At 35.2% G+C, this 21036-nt stretch overlaps 1 protein-coding gene across 7 annotated transcripts in view; it reads left to right on the top strand.

The window, feature by feature from the left end:
* Positions 1-21036, top strand: part of Bbx (BBX high mobility group box domain containing) — a 266094-nt gene that overhangs the window by 222732 nt on the left and 22326 nt on the right. For all 7 annotated transcript variants that reach the window (XM_076867650.2, XM_076867649.2, XM_076867648.2 and 4 more), the window contains 3 exons: positions 9798-10806; positions 11680-11818; positions 14156-14304. In XM_076867650.2, the coding sequence (XP_076723765.1) occupies positions 9798-10806; positions 11680-11818; positions 14156-14304 (1297 nt within the window). The remainder of the gene's footprint in view (positions 1-9797; positions 10807-11679; positions 11819-14155; positions 14305-21036) is intronic.

Here is a 21036-nt window from a genome sequence, read left to right as displayed (position 1 = left end):
TCCTCTGTGAGAATAATTGGTCAGAGCTGATTAGTGCTGCCCTCTTTGGTATTTGCTCTTCAAATGACACTGTCCTCTTCCTTTTCTGATGAGCTTTGACTCTTGAGGCCAGCAATCGTTGCCATCATCCACTTAATGCTTGCCTATTCCCTCTTTTATACCTGACCATATAAAGTGGATATTGTTACTCATGCATAATTAAATATAGAGATGGGGGAGATAAAAGCAAAGAGATATAAAGCAAGCAAAGGAGACAGTTAGATGGCAATAAGTAAATCAAATAGGCAAGAGTAGAGGTCTGCATTAGGAGATTTATGAAAGATGAAGAGTGTAGCTTCTAGTCAGATTGGGAGGATATTTAGTGCACAGCAAAGAACTTTGTTCTTGAAAAATAATAAGGAGTCATTGAAGATTTGACAGGTGTAGAGAGTGAGAAAAGCAGGACATGAAGAGATACTCCTGGGAACTGTATATGAAATGGAGTGGAAACCTCTGTGGATATCAGATCTTGTAGGAGCAGATACTGGGAATGTAAGGCAGAAACAGGTCAGAGGAAGGTTTCAGGGTTTTCAAATAGATTTCATGATTGAATACAAGTGAGAGGCAAAGGAAAAAAAGAATTGACTCCAACTTTGACCCTGAGTGTGTGATAAAAAAGATAGCTTCAAGAATTTTGACCCTGATTTGGAACCCTACTTCAGGAAGCCCAGATGTTTGCAAACAAAGGGTAAGATGCTTTGTGATAGAGAAAGGAAGAGATGAAAGATGTTGAGGGGGAAGAGACAGTTGAGGAATTCTCATACACAAGGAGTCGAGAAGAGAGGAAGTTGCTAGCTAAGTAGTTGAGTTTGGAAAGCAAATACCCATGTTCCTGTGAGCACAGAAGAAAGAAAGGTTAAAAAAAGACAGTCATGAAGTTAGATCTGTGTACCTGCTGTCTATGTTATACTTTTATCTCAGTTTATTACCCTAGTTACATGTATAGATGAAGCTGAAGAAAGCGAATGCTGGATTTTTCCAGATATAATCATATGTGAAAAAGAAAAATTATAGGTCTGGTGGGTTCAAGGGAACTGGAAAAGTTATTGAAAAAGGATGAAGACATTTTCAGAGGGCAACCTCTTCTCACTAAAGCCACTTAAAATCAAATGGATAGGTAAAGAGGAACTACTTCTGGCATCTGTAAAAATGTTATAATGTTATTACTATTATAATTTTTAATCATAAAAAATTATGACTCATTTTTAAAAAGCCACTGTTGCTGGATGTGCAACAGTGTACATTCCTCCAGCTACTATGGAGTCCGGGGCAAGGAGGATCAAAAGATTTTGGCAAGTCTGGGCAACTAAATGAGATGCTGTCTCAAAATAAAAGTGCTGGGGATGTAGCTCAACAGCAGAGCACTTATCTAGAATTTCTGAGGCCCTCGGTTAGATCCCCAGTACCACAGGGAGGAAGGGAGCCATGGAAGAAGGCAAGCAATGATATCCCATCAATAATCTTACTTGACTGTGATTCCCCCAGTCTCATTTCATCACTGCCAGTTATTGGTTGTATTTGATTGAAATATGACTCCATTCAAATTTTCTTATATTATTCACGTTTTTATCAATTAACAGACCTCAAGCCCAGAACATAAACCTGCTGATATTATTTCAGTTCCTCCTAGAGTCATTGTAGAAATGAATTCTCATACTTAAAACTTCATTTAAGACGTTTTATTTGAATGTGATGTTTCTTATCATTTTATGCAAAGTTGTGAGTTTTTTTTAGAAAACTCCTTGAACTTTTCATTGCATTCCCAATTGGACAAACTTAAGTTTGGAAGAACTAAGATACAAAATGTGTGTTAATGACTACCTTTAACATCTTCAGGGGAGATTTTAGCAGAGAGCAGGCCTTGTGAACAACAGCCACCACCAACCTATCTGAAATCTCACCTGGGTGAACTGTTTTAGCAAACCAAATAGAGTACTATTTAATATGCCCAGACTCCAGTGTCAAGGGAAGCTTAGACCAGTGTTCTGTGACCAGTTATCTTTTATGATAAAGAGAATGTAATTTTCTTAGCAGCAGTGCTATTGTTTTTTCTTAGAAACTGTCAACCAGTATGTATTTTTATGGTTTTATTTAATTATAAGAAAAGTGCATTTCTTGGAAAACACTGCTAAATGTCATCCTAGGGTTATGTCTATCTGTTTTGGCAGATAATAAGTCAGTACAAAATGATTGTAAACATACCTTGGCTGTAAAACATTTGTTTTATACTAAAAAGCAGAGGTTTTGAAATAGAAACTTCTTGATTAATGTCCACAGGTCTGTTTTCATACTGCCTTTTTTTAAATTTAGCTGACTCCTTCATAATAGAAAACGAAAGTAAGTATAATTAAGAGTAAAATAATATGGTACCTTTTGGAACTAGTTACCATCTCTTCATACCAGTTATATGGCTTCTCCTGTGGTATTCTTATCCTAGCATACATGAATTATCATTTCACAAAGTCTTTTCAAGCAGGACACACTGAAGAAATGAATCAATATCTTAACATGTTTAGAAAAGAATACATTTAGAGTGTCCCTGATTTAAAGAGATAAGCTTGGTGGTAGCAGAGGTTTATTATTCCTTTAAAGCTAGCACCTAGTAACAAAACTCATACCCAGTGTGGTCTTCCTAAACTAAAAATGGCAGCCTCCCTGAATCCAGGAACATAAAACAGAATCCCTCCACAGCATGCTTTATCTCACCCTTCAGCATTTCTATCACGTTTTTCCTTCATAATCACTTTGAAGAGAATTAACTTTTTTTATACTGGGTTCAGCATATACCCTTGGGACCTTGGTATCAACATTATCAGTTTTTGTTTTTCTTTTGGGAATGAATCACATTTCTTGCAGCATATCACCACCAGGCGTTTCTGACTATACAGAACAGGGAGGAATCTCAGTGTGGTTTCTGTTGGCAGAGGTAAAATTTAAATATTTGTGATTAATTTTCACTGGTGCTCTTGGGAGGTGTAACTAAGGACACTGTGATTGCCTATCTAAGCCTAGCAGTAGCATGGTCATAATTAGCATTGTTTTTCATAGACTTTTAAAGTAACCTCTCCAGGTTTGAATCAGAATGCATTTTAGATTCCTCAGTTACCTAAGAACTAATGAACCATTCAATTTAACACAATTATCTGTCGAATGCCTTCTTGGAGAATACAAAGGTGAACAGAATACATTTTATGCCCTCTGTTATAAAAAACAGAGTAGTTCCTGATGGAATATACACTAAGAATCAAATATTTATGCCCATCTTTTGATTTAAAGCATTAGCATTTAACTTCTTTGAATGTAGTCATGGGGATTCCATTTCTGGAGGATGTCTAGATGATATTTTGTTCTCACTTTAAAGAAGATTATTTTTAATTTAAAATAATACTAGAACAATAAATGTAATTTACTATGTCATGCACTATTTCAAGACCTGATTAATAACAACCCTCTACTAGACTAAATTAATAATAGCCATTAGTTGTGTGTTTCCCATAATGCATTTTTGTCAAAGGGCCTTTATTTATTTTTATTTTATTTATATGTGGTCTTACACATGCTAGGCAAGCACTCTACCACTGAGCCACAGCTCTACCCCCCATAATGCATTTTTGTTACCTTGAGTAAACATCAGTTTGTGTTCTTATATGTCCATTGTGTAATTGTGTGCACATCTATGCATGTGTATGTAATGTAGTATATATGTATATTCTCATGTTGGCTAAAGTATGGATATATGCACCCAAAGTGGACATAAGTAGATAAACTCAAAAGTAGAAATGAACCCACTTGTGTTTTAGAGTTGCTTGGTGAAAGGTACTGATTTGAGATCTTCCTAGCCTAGATTCATTTGATATGTTTCTTTTCAACCACTTCAGAATCATTCAACGCTGGAATGAAAAATCAGAACAATATAATTAATCTACAAAGGCAATCACATGCTATTGATTGATATTAATGTGAATATTATTATTACTAATAATAATAGTATTAACTTTTTTCTAGCATTTATTCTATGTCATAAGCCCCAGAGGGCTGATTATCACAATACTGTTTTTTTCTTTCTATAGAGAAAGTATAGACTAGGTACTATTTTGTAAGTTCTATATCTGTGCAACTCATTGGACTTCACAGTATTCCTAAGGCAAGAAATATTAACATCCACATTTTATAGAGTAGAAAACTGAGGCACAGAAAAACTTAGTTAAATCCTATGAATAATCTTACTTGGCAATGGCCCCTTCAATGAACATAGGCTGTCGGTGGCAAAGCCCACAGTAAGTATCCTAGACAGCCTGGCTTCAGAATCTCTGCCTTTGGACACTGCTTCTCAACACAGAATTTGTCCATCTGCAAGAGCAAAGGCTAGAGTTATTACATCCATCACTATTCCCAGGTTCTGTTTATGTCATATTCAGATGCCTATTATGGTGAAGGGGGGAAAAGAATAAAAAACAAATTGGGGAGTTTATCTTTAGTGATTTTTGTAGTGATGGATAGGAAACTGAAGGTGCTCATAAGAAGATGCTTGAACAAACAATGCCATAGAGAGTCAAATATATTCTTTAGACTTAAGGAAAAGTGAGTTTCAAAAAATTCAGGAACTGCACATACAAATAGGATCTACCATGAAACAAGGCCCAAGATCCCTAAGAGTCTGTCTCTGTCCGTCTGTTGTTCCCTGCCACACACACACTTGTGGTACATATATATATATTCAGCAAAAGGAAAAATGAGGAAGAGGTTTTCAAATTTTTTAAATCTACAAATACTAATGAATGTATTTATAGAAGAATACGAACTTTATTTAATAAGTAACCAAGGAGGAATACAAAAGAATAGTATCAATTAGTAGGAAAAAAATGTCCTGAATCTTGCATGAAATGTGTATGGCAAAAACTAAGAAGGAAACAAAGCAAACTTATGACTGTTTTTAACTGTTTAGAACTAAAGTTAGAAGGAAATTGGCTGTGTCTAGATTAGAAGAAGAAAAAGGCAAAACTTTTAATAAGTGTTTTGCCACCAGTGTGGGGAGGGGATAGGAATGTTATGTTCATTGAGAAAATATTAGTGAAAAAAGACAAGTATGTATTAAGTTAGTTAGAAAAAGCTGGAATAACATGATCCTGGCATGCTAATTCAGGTTTTCTACAGCAGGGGAAAAAAAAAAAAAAAAAGATTGTAGGATACTGCAAGACCTCACAAATGAAATTTATCTCACTTTTGGTAACCTTCAACAAGTTGTAGAAATAGAACTTAATGAGAACAAATAGAGATAAATTTCAATCTAATTTTCAACAAAAGTAAGTATAATTCCTCAAATGTAGGCTGTTAATTTCTAGAAATATTGGAAACTATTTGAATAATGTTTGAACTCACAGAAAAGAAGATGAAAACTGGGAATTATCAAAGTTTCACTTACAAAGGCCATTGTCACACGTGCTGTTTGCATTAGGCTTAGGCTGTTTGCATTGCTTGCTACCTTTATATCCCAAATGGCTACGGAGTGCCTTTCTTCTGCTCCTGTGTCCTCAGCTTCCACTGTTCCTGGTATCCAGTGGGAAACACTGGTAGGGGGTCGGGATGGGAGAGATGAGGGTGTGTAGGGAAGGGGTGAAGACATGTCAGGGTTAGTGTGCTTCTGCCTTCCACTGGGTACCTGGCCTTTGGCTTCAATAACACTTTTATCCTCTTTGTCTCACTCTGGCTTCCTGCTGGTACTAATCCCTGGGTTGCCTCAAGTTTGCTGTTTAGTCATTTTAGTTGTTCATGACCTGTGTAGCAAACTGTTCCCTACATTAAAGTCCCTCTGCTAGGTAGGCTTTTAAGTTGTTTCTGTTTGCCTAGTTAGACTCTGACTAGAAACAGGGCAACCTTATTTTCTATTTGGTATGGTTATAGTTATAAAGCAGACTTAGAGAATGCTGTTGGCATACTCTATCTAAATTTCAGCAAGACTTGACAGATACAACGTCCAAGTGAACAAAATGGAAGAAATTTAGACTGGATTATTAAACATTCTTAGATTCTGAAGATTATTAATATTTAAGAAGTACCCAATGAAAGGGATCTAGAAGTACCAGAAGGCTCTGTCCTGATCCATACCCTACTCAACATTGTTGCCCAAGATTTAGACAAAGACACAGATATTTAAAAAAAAAAAAAAAAATGCAGTTCTATCTGGGTGCAGAGATACAAACCTATAATCCCAGCTACTTGGGAGGCTAAGGGAGGAGGATGGCTACAGAGTGCCTTTCTTCTGCTCCTGTGTCCTCAGCTTCGGATTCTCCAGGGAGGAGGATGGCAAGTTTGAGGTCAGCCTGGGCAATTTAATAAGGTCCTGTGTCAAAAGAAAAGTAATTGATAAAAGTCTGGGGATGTATCTCAGTGGTTAGAGCACATCTGGGTTCAATCCCCAGTACTGTTAAAAAAAGAAAAATGTCTTGCCTCTAGGTACAAAATATATATGAGAAACCAACCAGTATATTATGTGGGTAAATAAATCTGAGATTTTAACTGACCACAAGTTCAATACAGGCCAGAAGTGTGATATTTTTTTTTAAAGAGAGAGAGAGAGAATTTTTTACTATTTTTCAGTTTTTAGTGGACACAGCATCTTTATTGTTTTTAATGTGGTGCTGAGGATTGAACCCAGCGCCTCGTGCATGCCAGGCAAGTGCTTTACCGCTTGAGCCACATCCCCAGCCCTGTGATATTTTTTTAAAAGAAGAATTCATCTCTGCGCCCCATTGAAAATGTCCTTGCCAACTAACAAATGGTTTTATTTCTCATCTGATATATTATGACAAGACTAGAACATAATTTATGAAAGACATTGCTAAGATGAAGTGTCCATTGTCCTCAACCCTGGTAAAGCTTTGTAACACGTGCAGGTTGTGGTTTGCCCACATTTGTTCACTTTTACCTCACAGGAGCCCCATGAAAGTTGCACCAGTATCACATTTTTCACCTGGTATTTCCTCCTGTGGGTTCAAACTCCATTCCTTAGCTTATTGGGTGGCTTTAGTTAGGTAAGCTATGGTGGTTGGTCAGGAACCCAGTTCTTTTTAGTAAAGCCTGCTCTGATTTCAGCAATTAAGACTAATAGGATAGTCAAAATTTTGCTCAGTATTTTAAAAAGAATTTAAACAGAACTGCTCTCTAATAGAGTAATAGACTTAATGTCTTTGTACGGAAGTTGGTTCACTAACTCTTGGGAAGTCTTTTAGTAGTGGGAATTCCTTCTTGGGGAAGGTTATGCCTCTGGAATGACACCCAACTCTAGAGTCTGATTTGGCTTTTAGATAGTGATGTAAATTTGTGATTTGTGGTTTGTAATTCAGAGGTATTTGTTTTTCTTTTGTGTTTCTGTCTCCAGCAGTATAATTGTTCTCTCTTATAGTTTAGGATTAACATACTGTATTTGGGAAAAAATTTTCAAGAGCCTGAAACGAGGAAGTAAAGCATGACTAGTGTTTGGTGTAATTACCTACCCAAGAAATATTATGCTATTTCCACGAATATGTCCCCAGAGTGAATGTCTGCATGTGTTCCATTTCATTCTTAGCTGTAGATTCTATCAGGGATGAGGAGGAGAATCATTTTGAAATATATTGAAGCAGAGAATAGAGTTTGCAAAGTATTATTAGGTTTGCTAAGTTGAACCTGTGCAAATGCAAACTGTCTGCATACCACTGTAAAAACTAGGACCTAGATGAGAGAAGGACCCTGAAATGCTCTATTAAAGGCCACCAGGGGGGCTGGTTGAAAAATCATAAAATTTACCTTAACGGTGCCTTTCTGGCCTTCTTTCTAAAACTAGTATATTCTTATTAGACCACCTGGAATAGTTATTCATGATAGGCTAGGATAGGCAAAAAAGGAAAATTAAAATTACTTTAAAATTGATTCAAAATCAAATTCTCTCATAAGAGTAAAATATGCAGGGAAAGTTAAATATGTTGGCTTTTCAGAGTTAACATTTTGCTTTTTGTGTTATTTCTGATTTGGTTTAATAAATGAAAATTCTCAGTCTTTGTAGTCACTAAAAGTTACCTTACATGAGTTTCTGAAATAGATAGCTCCTTGATATTTCAGATCCTTCCTATGAGTGATCTGAAGGGCTAAGCACTCTTGTGATGTTTCTTTTTTTTTTTTTTTCTTTCTTCCTAAATGCAGTATCTGCCTCTCCCCCATTCGCCAGTGTTTTCCAAGTCTCACTAATCATAACATTATTCTCCTGGAAAGGTTTGAGATGCATTGAAAGTACAAAAATGAAAAAAAAATGAGACAAAAGAGCATCTGATATTTAACTCAGTGTATTATACATTTAAAAAATGAATTTAATGAAAATGAAAACTTGCCATTTGGGGTTTTTAAAAACAGATTGGTTTCCTACTCATGTACTTGATTTTGTACTGACTCAGCAAGCCTCAATACTCTTTCCCCTCTAAGTTGCTAATGCAAAGTAAATAAAATTAGTTATGGCTAAGACATCCTATGCTGCCCTTGACCAAATCGGCACTATCAGCCTCTTGATAAATTCCTCAAAGGCAGAAACCTGACCTGATTGATTTTTATACCTTAAGCATCCTACTTGGCCATGGCATTTCGGAGTTTGCACTGAGGTATTTATGAATGAAAATCCAGATATTGAAAGTTAATTTTACAATAAGCTGCATTTACTCCTCTAGAAAATAGACTGTAATTGAAGTTTCAAGGTACCTATGAGCTGGAGAGGAAGTTGGCAATTTTCCCCTTAAATGTCTTAAGTGTGAAATGTTGTGAGTTTTGTTGGAGAATTAAAAATTTAACTAGTTTGGGACCAGATGTGTTTTGCATTCAGAATTTTTCAGATTTTAGGAAAATGATACAGTAGATACATCTTACTCTATGTAATTTCCACAGTACATATTGAAATGAATGAATATTCTGATAGCAAAAACATATGAATTGTCATTAAGTGAGATAAACTGTTTAAGACATTAAACGTTTTCATGTTGGTTTAGGGCAGAATTTATAGCCAAGTAAGTTCAGATTAGATTGAAATTTCTACCAAATGAATTAAAAACAAATCACATGAACAGAAATCCCCTTTGTTTTCAGAGCTTTTGTGGTTTTAAGTGAGTTTTGTGTCAGCATTTGGGGACCTATAATGTTTTATTCTTCTATTGAAACTTTTTGCAGTGGTTCAGTGATCATTGTGCCATTTCTAATTTCAACTGGATTGGTAGACGCTCCTGCCATTCTCCTTTTCCCTTTAAGGATGCTAGGAAGGCAAACATCTGAAGGGAGTTTTGGGATAATTAAACCCTGAAAGTACTTGTCTCACATAGACCTCACAAGATCCTCTGGAATAGGATCATTTCCATTTTACAAAGGTTACAGGGAAGTTTGGAGTGAAGTGACTCATCCCATGCCACAAAGTTAATGAGCAGCCAAACTAAGAATCAAACTTGAGTCTTTTAAGTCCAAGTCCCATCCTCCTCCTACCAAATGTTATTTTCATACAAAAAGCTTCTGATGAAGCTGGAAATGATGATTCAGATATGTTAGTCTAGAGTTAATGATTGTATCACATTGCCTACAGAACTTTCATTTAAATCATTTAAGTTGCTTTGGCAGAACTGCACTGACTAATAAAGTTTGTAGTCATTATTTTTTAAAGAGGGATAGAAGTGAAAAGTTAGCAGCTAATTTTGATTGTGAAATAATGAGGATATTTTGTGTTGTTCTCCATTTTTGTTTTAACTGTTTAGATGTGCCTGGCATCAGAAGGAGTGAAAATGGACGAAACAAAGCTAATAAAAGCAAAAGAATCAGATGGTGGAAGAATCAAAGAATTGGAGAAGGGAAAAGAGGAAAGAGAAATAAAAATAGAGAAAACAGATGAAGCTGGGTTACAAAAGGAAGGAGAATTTGAAAAATCATCCAAGGAGAATATAAGAGATTCTAAGGAATTTAGAAATTTTGAGGAGCTACAAATGGATAATGTAATGGCTATAAAAATGGAAGACCCCAAAGAAATTAGAAAGGAAGAATTAGAGGAAGATCAAAAATACAGTCACTTCCCTGATTTTTCATACTCTGCCAGTAGCAAGATAATAATAAGTGATGTTCCCAACAGAAAGGATCACATGTGCCATCCTCATGGAATTATGATCATTGAGGACCCTACTGCTCTAACCAAACCAGAAAAGCTAAAAAAGAAAAAGAAGAAAAGCAAAATGGATCGACATGGAAATGATAAATCCACACCCAAAAAGACGTGCAAAAAGAGGCAGTCTTCAGAATCTGACATTGAGAGTGTCATATATACTATTGAAGCTGTTGCAAAAGGAGACTGGGGTGTTGACAAACTTGGAGAAACCCCACGAAAGAAGGTTCGCACATCCTCAAGTGGCAAGGGAAGCATTTTGGATGCCAAGCCACCAAAGAAAAAAGTGAAATCAAGAGAGAAGAAAATGTCAAAGGAGAAATCCTCAGACATCACCAAAGAGTCAAGACCTCCAGATTTCATTACTATTTCTGCCAGCAAGAACATTTCTGGTGAGGTGCCAGAGGGTATAAAAGCAGAACCATTGACTCCCACAGAGGATGCACTACCAACCAGCCTGTCGGGACAGGCTAAGCCTGAGGACAATGACTGTCACAGAAAAATAGAGACCTGTGGTTCCAGGAAATCTGAGAGGTCTTGCAAAGGTGCTCTTTATAAAACCCTGGTGTCTGAGGGCATGCTCACCTCTCTGAGAGCTAATGTTGACAGAGGTGAGTAACTGCTACAAATCTAAAAGGAACATGAAAACCAAGTGGAAGGTCTGTTTTAGACCCATTGAAAAGCATCTCCATAAAGGATAATATGACATCCAGATAGCTTCTTACATCCAGAGGGTTCTCTGTGGTATGTGGGTCATATTATTTTTTTACTTAAATGTTTGCCAGCACCATTCAGAAGAGTACATACCTGTAAATAGTTCTTGAGATATAAATATTCAAAATGCCTAAACCCTTTCATTTTACTGGTATGGGCTGGCTCATTATTTTGATAAATCAGTATAGTGGAGCTTTTGATTTGGTTAAAACAGATGAAATTTTCTAAATGAAGCAGATATATTCATCAGGATCTTGAAAATGTAATTGAAATTTTTTTTAAAATCATGACAGCACCCAGAAACTTAATTGTTGTGTATACCTTTATTCCATGTAAATTTACCTATCTTAAAATATAGCATCTGCTTAGGGTACTTATCTCTTGCCACACTATATTCCACTAGGTCAGTAAGCTTTGAATGAAGATTACTTGGGAATACATAGTTCTCCTGGGATGTCCTTTCAGTGACTCTTGAGGAAATCAGAAGTGTGTATCAGCAGAGGGCTTGCTTGCTGGTTATCAAATGGAAAACTTAGGTCTGTCTCTTGAATCCTGTGGTAATCTGTTAAGACAACGTATTCTAGAAGTTATATTAGTTACCTTCTTTGCATGTTCCATTATTAAAGTCCAGTGTGAATCATCTCTGTAAGTTACAGATAGTATCAAACAAATAACACCTAAGAAATCAAGAGTTCACCTGTGAAACAACTAAGATGATTTCTCCCAATCCCAGTGTATTGACCACATGCTTTCTTCTTGAATACCCTTAGGTAAACGAAGCTCAGGAAAAGGGAACTCCTCTGATCATGAAGGGTGTTGGAGTGAAGAAAGCTGGACCTTTAACCAGAGTGGGACCAGTGGGAGCAAGAAGTTTAAGAAGACAAAGCCCAAGGAAGACTCTCTCCTTGGGTAAGTGCTCAGTCCACCTGCACTGCACAGACCCCGTGTAGTTGGACGAATGAATCAGGTGTCACTTAGACTTAGTAAGCTCCCTAGAAAACAAAAATCAAGTGTATTACACAATTCCTGCTGTTAATACATTCATGTGTGTGATAACCCCATTCACATTTTAGGCACAATAGAACTTATGTAGGTTTTACACTTGAGTCTGAGTGTAAATCAAGGTCCACCATATAAGCAGTGGTGGTATTATAAATCCTTTATTATCACTAGGACCCTTTCTCATATCTGAAACTTTGGATGGATATTATTAATATATTTACATTTTGCCCATTTTATGTACTCTATTTATAGTACTATATTTATATTCACTTAATATTTCTAAATGTATGCATATATGTGTATAAAATATGATAGTTGGAAAATGTGAGGTAAATAAAATTATGCTTCTGTACTTCTAACCTTGATTAGTTCAAACCATCTTCTGTTGCTCTAAGATCGAAATATTAGATTGAGAAGCTGGGGATGTGGCTCAGTGGTAGAACACTTGCCTAGCTTGCAGGAGGCCTGGTGTTCCATTCCTAGCACACAAAAGTGGAAAAAATTAGGTTGAATATTCTCATGGTACAAAGGACATTCAAGGCATTAACTGTGCATTGAAATGTAGTAGTAAACAAGCAGTGGTATACATCAAGATAAAATCATGAAGAATAGTTTCATACTTAATTTATGCCAAAGTCTTTCAATAACATCTTATTATAAAGCATTTTGTTAATAATATGTAAGATTCAGTGCTTTGTATTGGTGAGGAAAGTATCTGCATATTTGGTTGTACTGTTTTGAAAATCCTTTGAGATTTCTCATTAGCACAATTTGAAAAGAATACATTGAATGGAAATAATTCTCTGTTTTTTCATAAGTGCTTAAAAGTATGCAAATTTTATGCATTTGGTGTATTTTATTTGTTTTATTCATAATATTTGCATTTCTATTTGTGGAATAATGTAATATTTTTCCTCAGAAATTACCGTGCTTTAAAGTCTGGTTAATTCTAAGACTCTAGGTCATCATAAAGTGGGAGGATGGAAATTATTTCTCATGGTGCTGGCTCCTCAAGATTATTTATATTGAAATAATATATTTATAATTGTATATATTTCATTTCTAATATTCTAAAAATCCAAAGTACTTCAAATTAGTTTTGCTTACATTATGCTTAAGTAATGACATGAATTTCCTCCCATTTGTCATTATCAAATGATACTTTCAATGCAGAATTTCTGAAAAAGTGATCATTGAGCTTTTATTTTTTTTTTTTTAATTTATTTTTTTTTTTTTTATTTATTTTATTTTTTTTTTATTTTTTTATTGGTTGTTCAAAACCCTACAAAGCTCTTGACATATCATATTTCATACATTAGCATACATTAGCTTCAAGTGAGTTATGAACTCCCTTTTTTACCCCAAGTACAGATTGCAGAATCACATGGGTTACACATCCACATTTTTACATAATACCATAATAGTAACTGTTGTATTCTGCTACCTTTCCTATCCTCTACTATCCCCCCTCCCCTCCCCTCCCATCTTCTCTCTCTACCCCCTATACTGTAATTCATTTCTCACCTTGTTTATTTTCCTATTCCACTTACAACCTCTTATATGTAATTTAGTATAACAATGAGAGTCTCCCTCCGTTTCCATGCAATTCCCCTTTTCTCTCCCTTTCCCTCCCACCTCATGTCTCTGTTTAATGTTAATCTTTTCTTCCTGCTCTTCCTCCCTGTTTTATTCTTAGTTGCTCTCATTATATCAAAGATGACATTTGGTATTTGTTTTTTAGGGATTGGCTAGCTTGATCTCCATATTTTTTTCTGATATTCAGATTTTATGTGCTTTGTATGTATGTGTGTGTATACATGTCTTAAGCATAAAACTCATAAAACTATATATATAAAACTAATAAGTGTGTCAATACATATGCATATATATGAATCTTTAGAATGAAAAACTGAATAAGGTATGCTCTGTACTGAACTTTATGAGAAATTTTCATGTCAATGGAGAGTATGACAAATTCCCCACTTCAAACATATTCTAATATTTTAAATAATGTTTCTACTTTTCTAAGGTAAGGATGCATCTTGTCATATGAGTTTACAAAGAAAACTTGGTAAATTCAAGCATGTCAGAAAATATGGATTTTTTTTCTTTGCACAAAATTTATTTAAAATGCCTCAATTCCTAGGGACCCTGTTTTCAAATGCAATATCTGAAAACTATGTATCATTTTCTGTTTAAATATTTGGTCATGTGCTGATTGATTTCTCTCCCCAATTTTAATAGCTCAGTAAAGCTGGATGAAGAATTTGAAAAGAAATTCAACAGTCTCCCTCAATATAGTCCTATTACCTTTGACCGGAAATGTGTACCAGTCCCAAGAAAAAAGAAGAAGACTGGAAATGGGTCCTCAGAACCATCTAAAACCAGCAAAGGTTAGCCTTCACCTGTACCTCCCTACAGTGTGGTCAGACTCTCAACCAGCCCCTTGGCTAAGCTTCTGCAGTTCCCTTTAGATAAGTACAATAATTGTATTTAGAATTAAGGCAGTCGGGAGTCACAATTTCTGCTTGCTTTTCAAGATTATCTTGGTCCCTGCCTCCCTTTTTTCCTCTCTCATTCTTCTTCACCTCTGTCCTTTGGCATCTTAGTCTGTACATTGCCCTTAAAGGTGTATCCAGCTTTTCCAGATGTGTTTTATACAGTCTTCAACTTTCTGCTCTCCAGAACTCTAATTTGGAATGTAAAACTTTCCAGAAACTGCTGAATCCAACCAATTCTTGTCTTCTTGAGTCTACAACAGGTTGGGCTCTGGACTATAAAATCGTTATATTTTCCTAATTAGCAGAAGCTATTCTTCACTGGCAGTATGGACCAAATGAAAATAAAAGTACCTGCAATATTGCAGTGATATATATTTTACTGGTTTTGTTAAATTTAGAAAAATGCTTTGTTTAGCATATTTATTTTCAAGAATTGGCTTCTCCCTATCTGGCTACTATATTTTATTATTATTATTATTATTATTATTATTTTATTTATTTATTTATTATTATTATTATTATTTTTGTGTGTGTGTGGTGCTGGGAATTTAACCCAGAGCCTGGTACATGTTAAGCAAGTGTTTTATCATGGAGCTACATAACCCAACCCTTCGGCTTCTCCCTGTCTCCGTAAATCTCTTACAATTATCAGCATGACTTGACAGATCTTAGCATGACCATTCAAAAAAGGATTTTAAAGAGTGTGGGGCATTTTCAGTGGTCTCAATACCTGAGACTCCTATTGACATTTGTGGGATGGTGCTGAGATGCCAAACATCCTTCTCTGCTCAGGACATTCCAAGCACAAGGGAGATTGTCCTCTATCCAAAATTATAATATTACTGTCATTGAGAACCTTGTCTTCCACCTTGACTTTAGGTCTGAAGATTGGTGGAGAAAGTATGCCTCCAGTGAGCTGTCCTTTAGGGACAGAAAATAAATGGAAGAATTGGTGTGGCTGAGCTACAGCTGCTTTCAGGATCAAATTCTGAGCAAGATTTGATAGAAGAGTTTTTGTAATTGTCTTGCAGAAGTGGCTGTTTCCTGCTTTATGTTAAATCAGATTAATTCCTTTTGTATATTTTAGATAGATCATATATAAATATTAATGGAGAGATACAATTTTGTGGATTTTTGAGGGGATCTTTAAGATATATGGATGAGGGAAAATTATGATGTCTTCTAAAAATAACTAAACTGTTCTCTCTCAAGACCTAAGCATTCTTACGAATTGCCACAAAGAGGGTTGCTTTGAGATCTGTATTTCGGGACATCATTGAATGACTGGTGAAAATTCCCCCTTTGAGATTAAAGGAAAGGAGATACACAAAAGTCATTTTTAGAATTAGTTGTTTTTCTCTATGGTTAATAAAAGTAAGACTAGTGAATAAAGTACTGGAAATGGAAGTATTGTTGCATCAGTTGGTTTGCTCATCTGGGAAAATAAAATAGCATTGTATCAAGGTCTTCCAAAATGTATAGGAAAAGAAATAAAGTAGACATTGACAGGTAGTAGCTGAGCACTGAAATGGACTACCAAATGAAATCGCAGTCTTTATGCTCTGGAGATTTAGGAATAGGCAAAGTAGTCTGTTAGCCCAAAGATACCAGCTACCTTGAGCTCCCATAATTCTTGGATTTAAGGTTGCTGATAAATACTTGACAAGCCAGTAAAACGGAGCCTAATTGATTGATGTACAGGATGCTTTCCTTATCCCCCTCCTTGTAGTTCAAGACATTCATTTTATTGCTCTGAAATTGGCCGAATTATCTATCGGGGAAGGTAACATTAGATTTATTTTTGTAAAGCTATAAAGCCCTGAAGTTAGAATCTATTTTCATGAAACCTTCTCTTGGGTCTTAGAAGAAATCTATCAGCTGAGATTAATAGTATTTCTTTTGATGTGACATAGCATTTCAGAAAATGGTACTTCATACAGTATCATCTTGTCTCTCTCAGTATTCCTCTCAAGCCACAAAGTCACTGGTTCTTATCCGGTATATAAATAATAACATATGGGAAGTCTTCCAAGACTTTATATTTTGCTCTGCATTCTGTTTCATGAAGTAAAATTCAATTAAAACAAAGCAGAAATTAAATAATACATTCTTTATTTAACAAACTAAAGAAATAGTATTTGTGACTGATTGTAATTTGGCATTTAGCAACACCAATATACTACGCTACAAGTTATTAATGAAATTATCATACCAGCTGTGCCGTAATTGCCTGATCTTTAGGGGATAGATGAGATTGTTTTCTTCAACTCTAGACCCTTTACACCTTTGCATAATGAATCATCCAAAGCAAGCACTGTGTATGGGATCATTAGAAGGATTTGTATCCTTAGGAAACTCATTTTCCCCTAAAAATTTGCCATTGGTCCAGTTTTATTTTCTCATATACTGTCATTCAACAATCATTATATTTTTTCATGGTTTATACTTAGTAGATTTTTAGATAACTTTGGCTTATCAAATGTACAGAATTTTTATGAAATTTAATTTTTAAAAGAAATTATTATTTATGCATTTATGCAGTTATGTATCTCAGAATTATATACTTATGTGGGTTTATTCCTCTATCTTCTCATTGGTCTTCTTGTTCATATTTGTTTTTCTCAATAGTTTCTTATCCATTACCATTGTCTTTTCATTGTTTGTGCCCTGTCCCTTATGTCTATATAATAGATCTTGGCAAAAATAAAAACTTTTGCCAAGAAAGGGATGAAAATAACAAAATGCCATCTTCCTCCAACTGAGTTTGTGCTGTGTTATGTTGTTGGAGAACTAGAATTTCCCTTCACTTCTAAGAACAAAATTATCCAGTAAATTATTATTGACCTAACATACTGCAGTTCAGTTAAAGTAGCCCAGATTGACATTGTTTTCAATCTGACATCGTTCTCTTGTAATTATTTGTTTTAAAATGAAAAATTTTAAATGATGACCTTAAGTTTAATTGTAATTTCATAAGAGATTTGTTTGACACGTTACTTTATGTATATTCCTGATGTGTGAAGCCTTGTTTCCAAAAGCATCAGAAGTCAAAGTTCTGTGCAAAATTGTAATTTTCAACAAAGTAGGGTCTTGGAGGAAAAAGGAAATTGAGGTCCATTTAGGGTGTTTGATAATGCCCCATCTTGACCTTTGACTTAACTTTTCCTCTTTTATTCCTTCTATTCTTATGTAGTTCATTGACCTTTAACAAATATACTATGGTTTCTTTTTATTTTTTTTTCAGTCACACTTTTTAAAAAAAAATATTTTGTTTTAGTTGTAGTCGGAAATAATAGCTTTATTTTGTTTTTATTTGGTGCTGAGGATCGAACCCAGGGCCTCACACAAACTAGGTGAGCACTCTACCGCTGAGCCACAACTCAAGCCCCTTCAATCACACTTATTTTAAGATTGAATTTTTTTTTTTTTTAATCACAGTGGTAATAAAAGAAGCAGTTTCACAAATCAAAAGTTGAAAACAGAATGTTCCCTGTTTGGGATTGAGTCAATGAGGGGATGCTTTTCGTCTGAGAGAACTAAGATTGGCTAAGAGTTCAGCCAGCCTTTCCAACTAGGAAGTTACAGCTGTTCGGTTAGGAACAGTTCTTCATTTTGTTCTAGAATTGTTTTGAGAATCTTCATTGCCATCACACTTTTTCAGGAACATGGTGACAACACATTTGTAATATGTTTACTCTTGTAATCTTGAGATACTTAACAAAGCATGCACATCCAGCCCAAGAAGGTAGCTTTTCTGCCTTAATGAATTTTAACTTCATTGTGGCTTATACACTTCTGAGAACTTATGCACGTCAACAGATCCACGTGCTTAGCAGCTGGATGCACTTTGATATAAATGATTTCAAAGGAATTGATTATTTCATTAGTTTCTCATTATGTGTTCAAGACAGAAATGGCACCCTGATCTTCGACAAAACCCTTACTCTTTTTGTAGGTTGAAAACATGAAACTATAGAATCTGGGGGAAAGCCACCACCATTAAAATTTTGCCTGACATTTATGACAACAGTTCTAAAAAGCGGGTTCACTTAATTTACCTTTCCTGCTGACCTTGAAAAATTACCATACTAGGTTAACAATGGAAAGGCTTCTTTGTCACTATACAGTCTTACCCCCCAAAATGTCCATTTTCAGCAAGCTTTGAACAGTATGTTTTGGAAAGGTTATTATTGACATGTCTATGGCAACCTGTCACCCCCTTGGCTTGTTTTAGGCCCTGTTTTCTACCCAGCTATTATGTTGGAGGGCAAAGGAGAATATAGGCCATCCTACCCATGCACTCAAACAGAGACAGACCTAAGCCAGTTTGCATACCAGCAGTGGGTGATTTTTATCACAAGGACACTGAAGTTGATCTAAATATTCTCTCAAGAACTTTGGTAGGGAAAGAGATGGAATGGAAGCTTGAGGTAGTAGAGTAAAAAACTTCAATTCTTTGTTTTCTGAATGATTCTTTCAAAAACTCTTTTCTCTCCTTTTCACTTTCACCTTTCCCTGTCCTCCATGGACACTTCTATGTTAATCTAAATTTATATTACATTTAAAAAGATGGTAGTAAATTTCCTTGTATTTGCTATTTGTTATGAATTTTTGACTTAATTTTCTTTAGACAACATTTCAAACATACATACCATGCTGGTGAGCAGAAATTAAATTGTTCACTTCTTGACTCCAAAATTACTGCTTTTCAGTAAATATCATTAGATATTATATATTACTTTCTTTTCAAGTTTGTCACTTTCTTTGAAGAAGTTGTCATTTGCTTTAGAGTATTTTATAGCTATGTTTGTGTGGGTGGCTTGGAGCAGGAATTTTAAAATGTAAGTCTCTATAAGCTCATTTATGTACAAAAAACACTCTGGATATTCTACCCCTCCCCTTGGTAATATTGCTAAGTTCTTTTTTAGCTTTGTCCTTAACTTTTTAGATTTCTCTAAGTATGGCTGGATCTGAAAAGATATCCCCTTTCTTCTTTCCTAACCCTGTCTATACATCAGTTTGCTTCTGTGAACCACTTTTTCTGATCTCATCCTCCCTGTGTACCAATATATTATCATTATTAATTATTTTCCTCCAGGTAAATCTACTAGGGTCTTTGTGATCCTGAGGAGTTTCAGAACTGTCTTTCTGCTTTTGTTTTTTGTGTTTGCCAACATATCAGTCAGGTGTACCAGCCTGCAGTTTCCTGGGTTTTATGAGATATAGGAGGCAGTGATTGCAAACAGATTATATAGAACACCCATAATATAGCATATATATATGACATTTTTTCATACTACCTTCAACTTATTTTCTTTTATTGCTCACTTTTTCTCAAAGAAGCAAACGAGTGCCTTTTCTATTTCCATTTCAAACCAGCAACAGACAATTCAGAAGTGTTTCTATGGGTTATTTAGAGGGATGTCTTGGTGTGTTCATCAAAAAAAACACTTACACAGATTTATGGTGTCAGTAATAACAGCAACAGATGTCATTTCTTGCACACTTTGTGCCAAGCATTGCTCTCAGAACTTTATTTACTTCTTGTGAAACAAATATTTACTGAGAACCTGTCATGCACTAAGCACTATTTTAGGCACTTAGGTTATATCTGTGAATGAAAGCAAAGAGCACTGCTGCTGTGGAGGTTAAATTTTATTGGGGTTTTCAGACCATAAATGAGCGCAAAGTAAGCAAAGTTATTATGTGTGTAGAGGTGAGAAGTGGTTTGGAAAAATGAATAGGTTGACAAAGCAGCTAGGCCAAAGACCAACAAGGGAAGAAAATACTTGAGCAGTACTATAAACTGTCCAGAACTAACAGACACATATGAAACACTATCCAACAATAGCAAAGTGAACATATTTCTCAAGTAAACATGGAATAATCTCAAGAATATGCTTTGCAAACTGATATATTTAAAAGGATTAAAATAATACAACACATATTGTTGGACCACAGTGGAATAAATTTAAAAATCAATAGTAAGAGAAAACTTGGGAAACTCATAAATGCATCAAAGCTAAACAACACACTCCTAGATTACCAATATGTCAAAGAAGAATTCAAAAGGTAAATCATAAGGAACTTTGAAGTGAGTAGAAATGAAGAACACATATCAAAACTTGAGGGATATAGCTATAGTAATGTTTAGAGAGCTCTGAATGCGTAAGCTAAGAAAGAAGATGTCAGATCAATAATCTGCCCTGCCTTTCACATTAAGACATTGGAAAAAGAAGAACAAACTTAAACTCAAAGAAAGCAGAATGAAGGGACTAGGGTTGTGGCTCAGGGGTAGAGGTCTTGCCTAGCACGTGTGAGGCACTGGGTTTGATCCTCAGCACCACATAAAAATAAATAAAATTATTGTGTCCATCTACAACTAAAAATATTTTTTAAACAAAAAAGCAGAAGGAAGGGAATAATAAAGATTAGAGAGGAAATTAACAAAGTTTAATGGAATAAATAAAGAATAGAAAAGCAGAAAATCAATGACCAAAAATTAGTTTTTTGTAAAGAACAACAAAGTTAAGAAGCATTTAGCACAATTGTAACCAGCAAAAAAGGAGAATATTCAAATTAGAAATGGAATAGAGGACATTACTATCAGTTTTACAGAAAGGA

This window comes from Callospermophilus lateralis, chromosome 10, assembly GCF_048772815.1.
Source record: "Callospermophilus lateralis isolate mCalLat2 chromosome 10, mCalLat2.hap1, whole genome shotgun sequence".
In the NCBI taxonomy this organism is placed as follows: Eukaryota; Metazoa; Chordata; class Mammalia; order Rodentia; family Sciuridae; genus Callospermophilus; species Callospermophilus lateralis.
The sequence above is the reverse complement of the archived record's forward strand: the minus strand, read 5'-3'. Positions and strand labels throughout refer to the sequence as shown.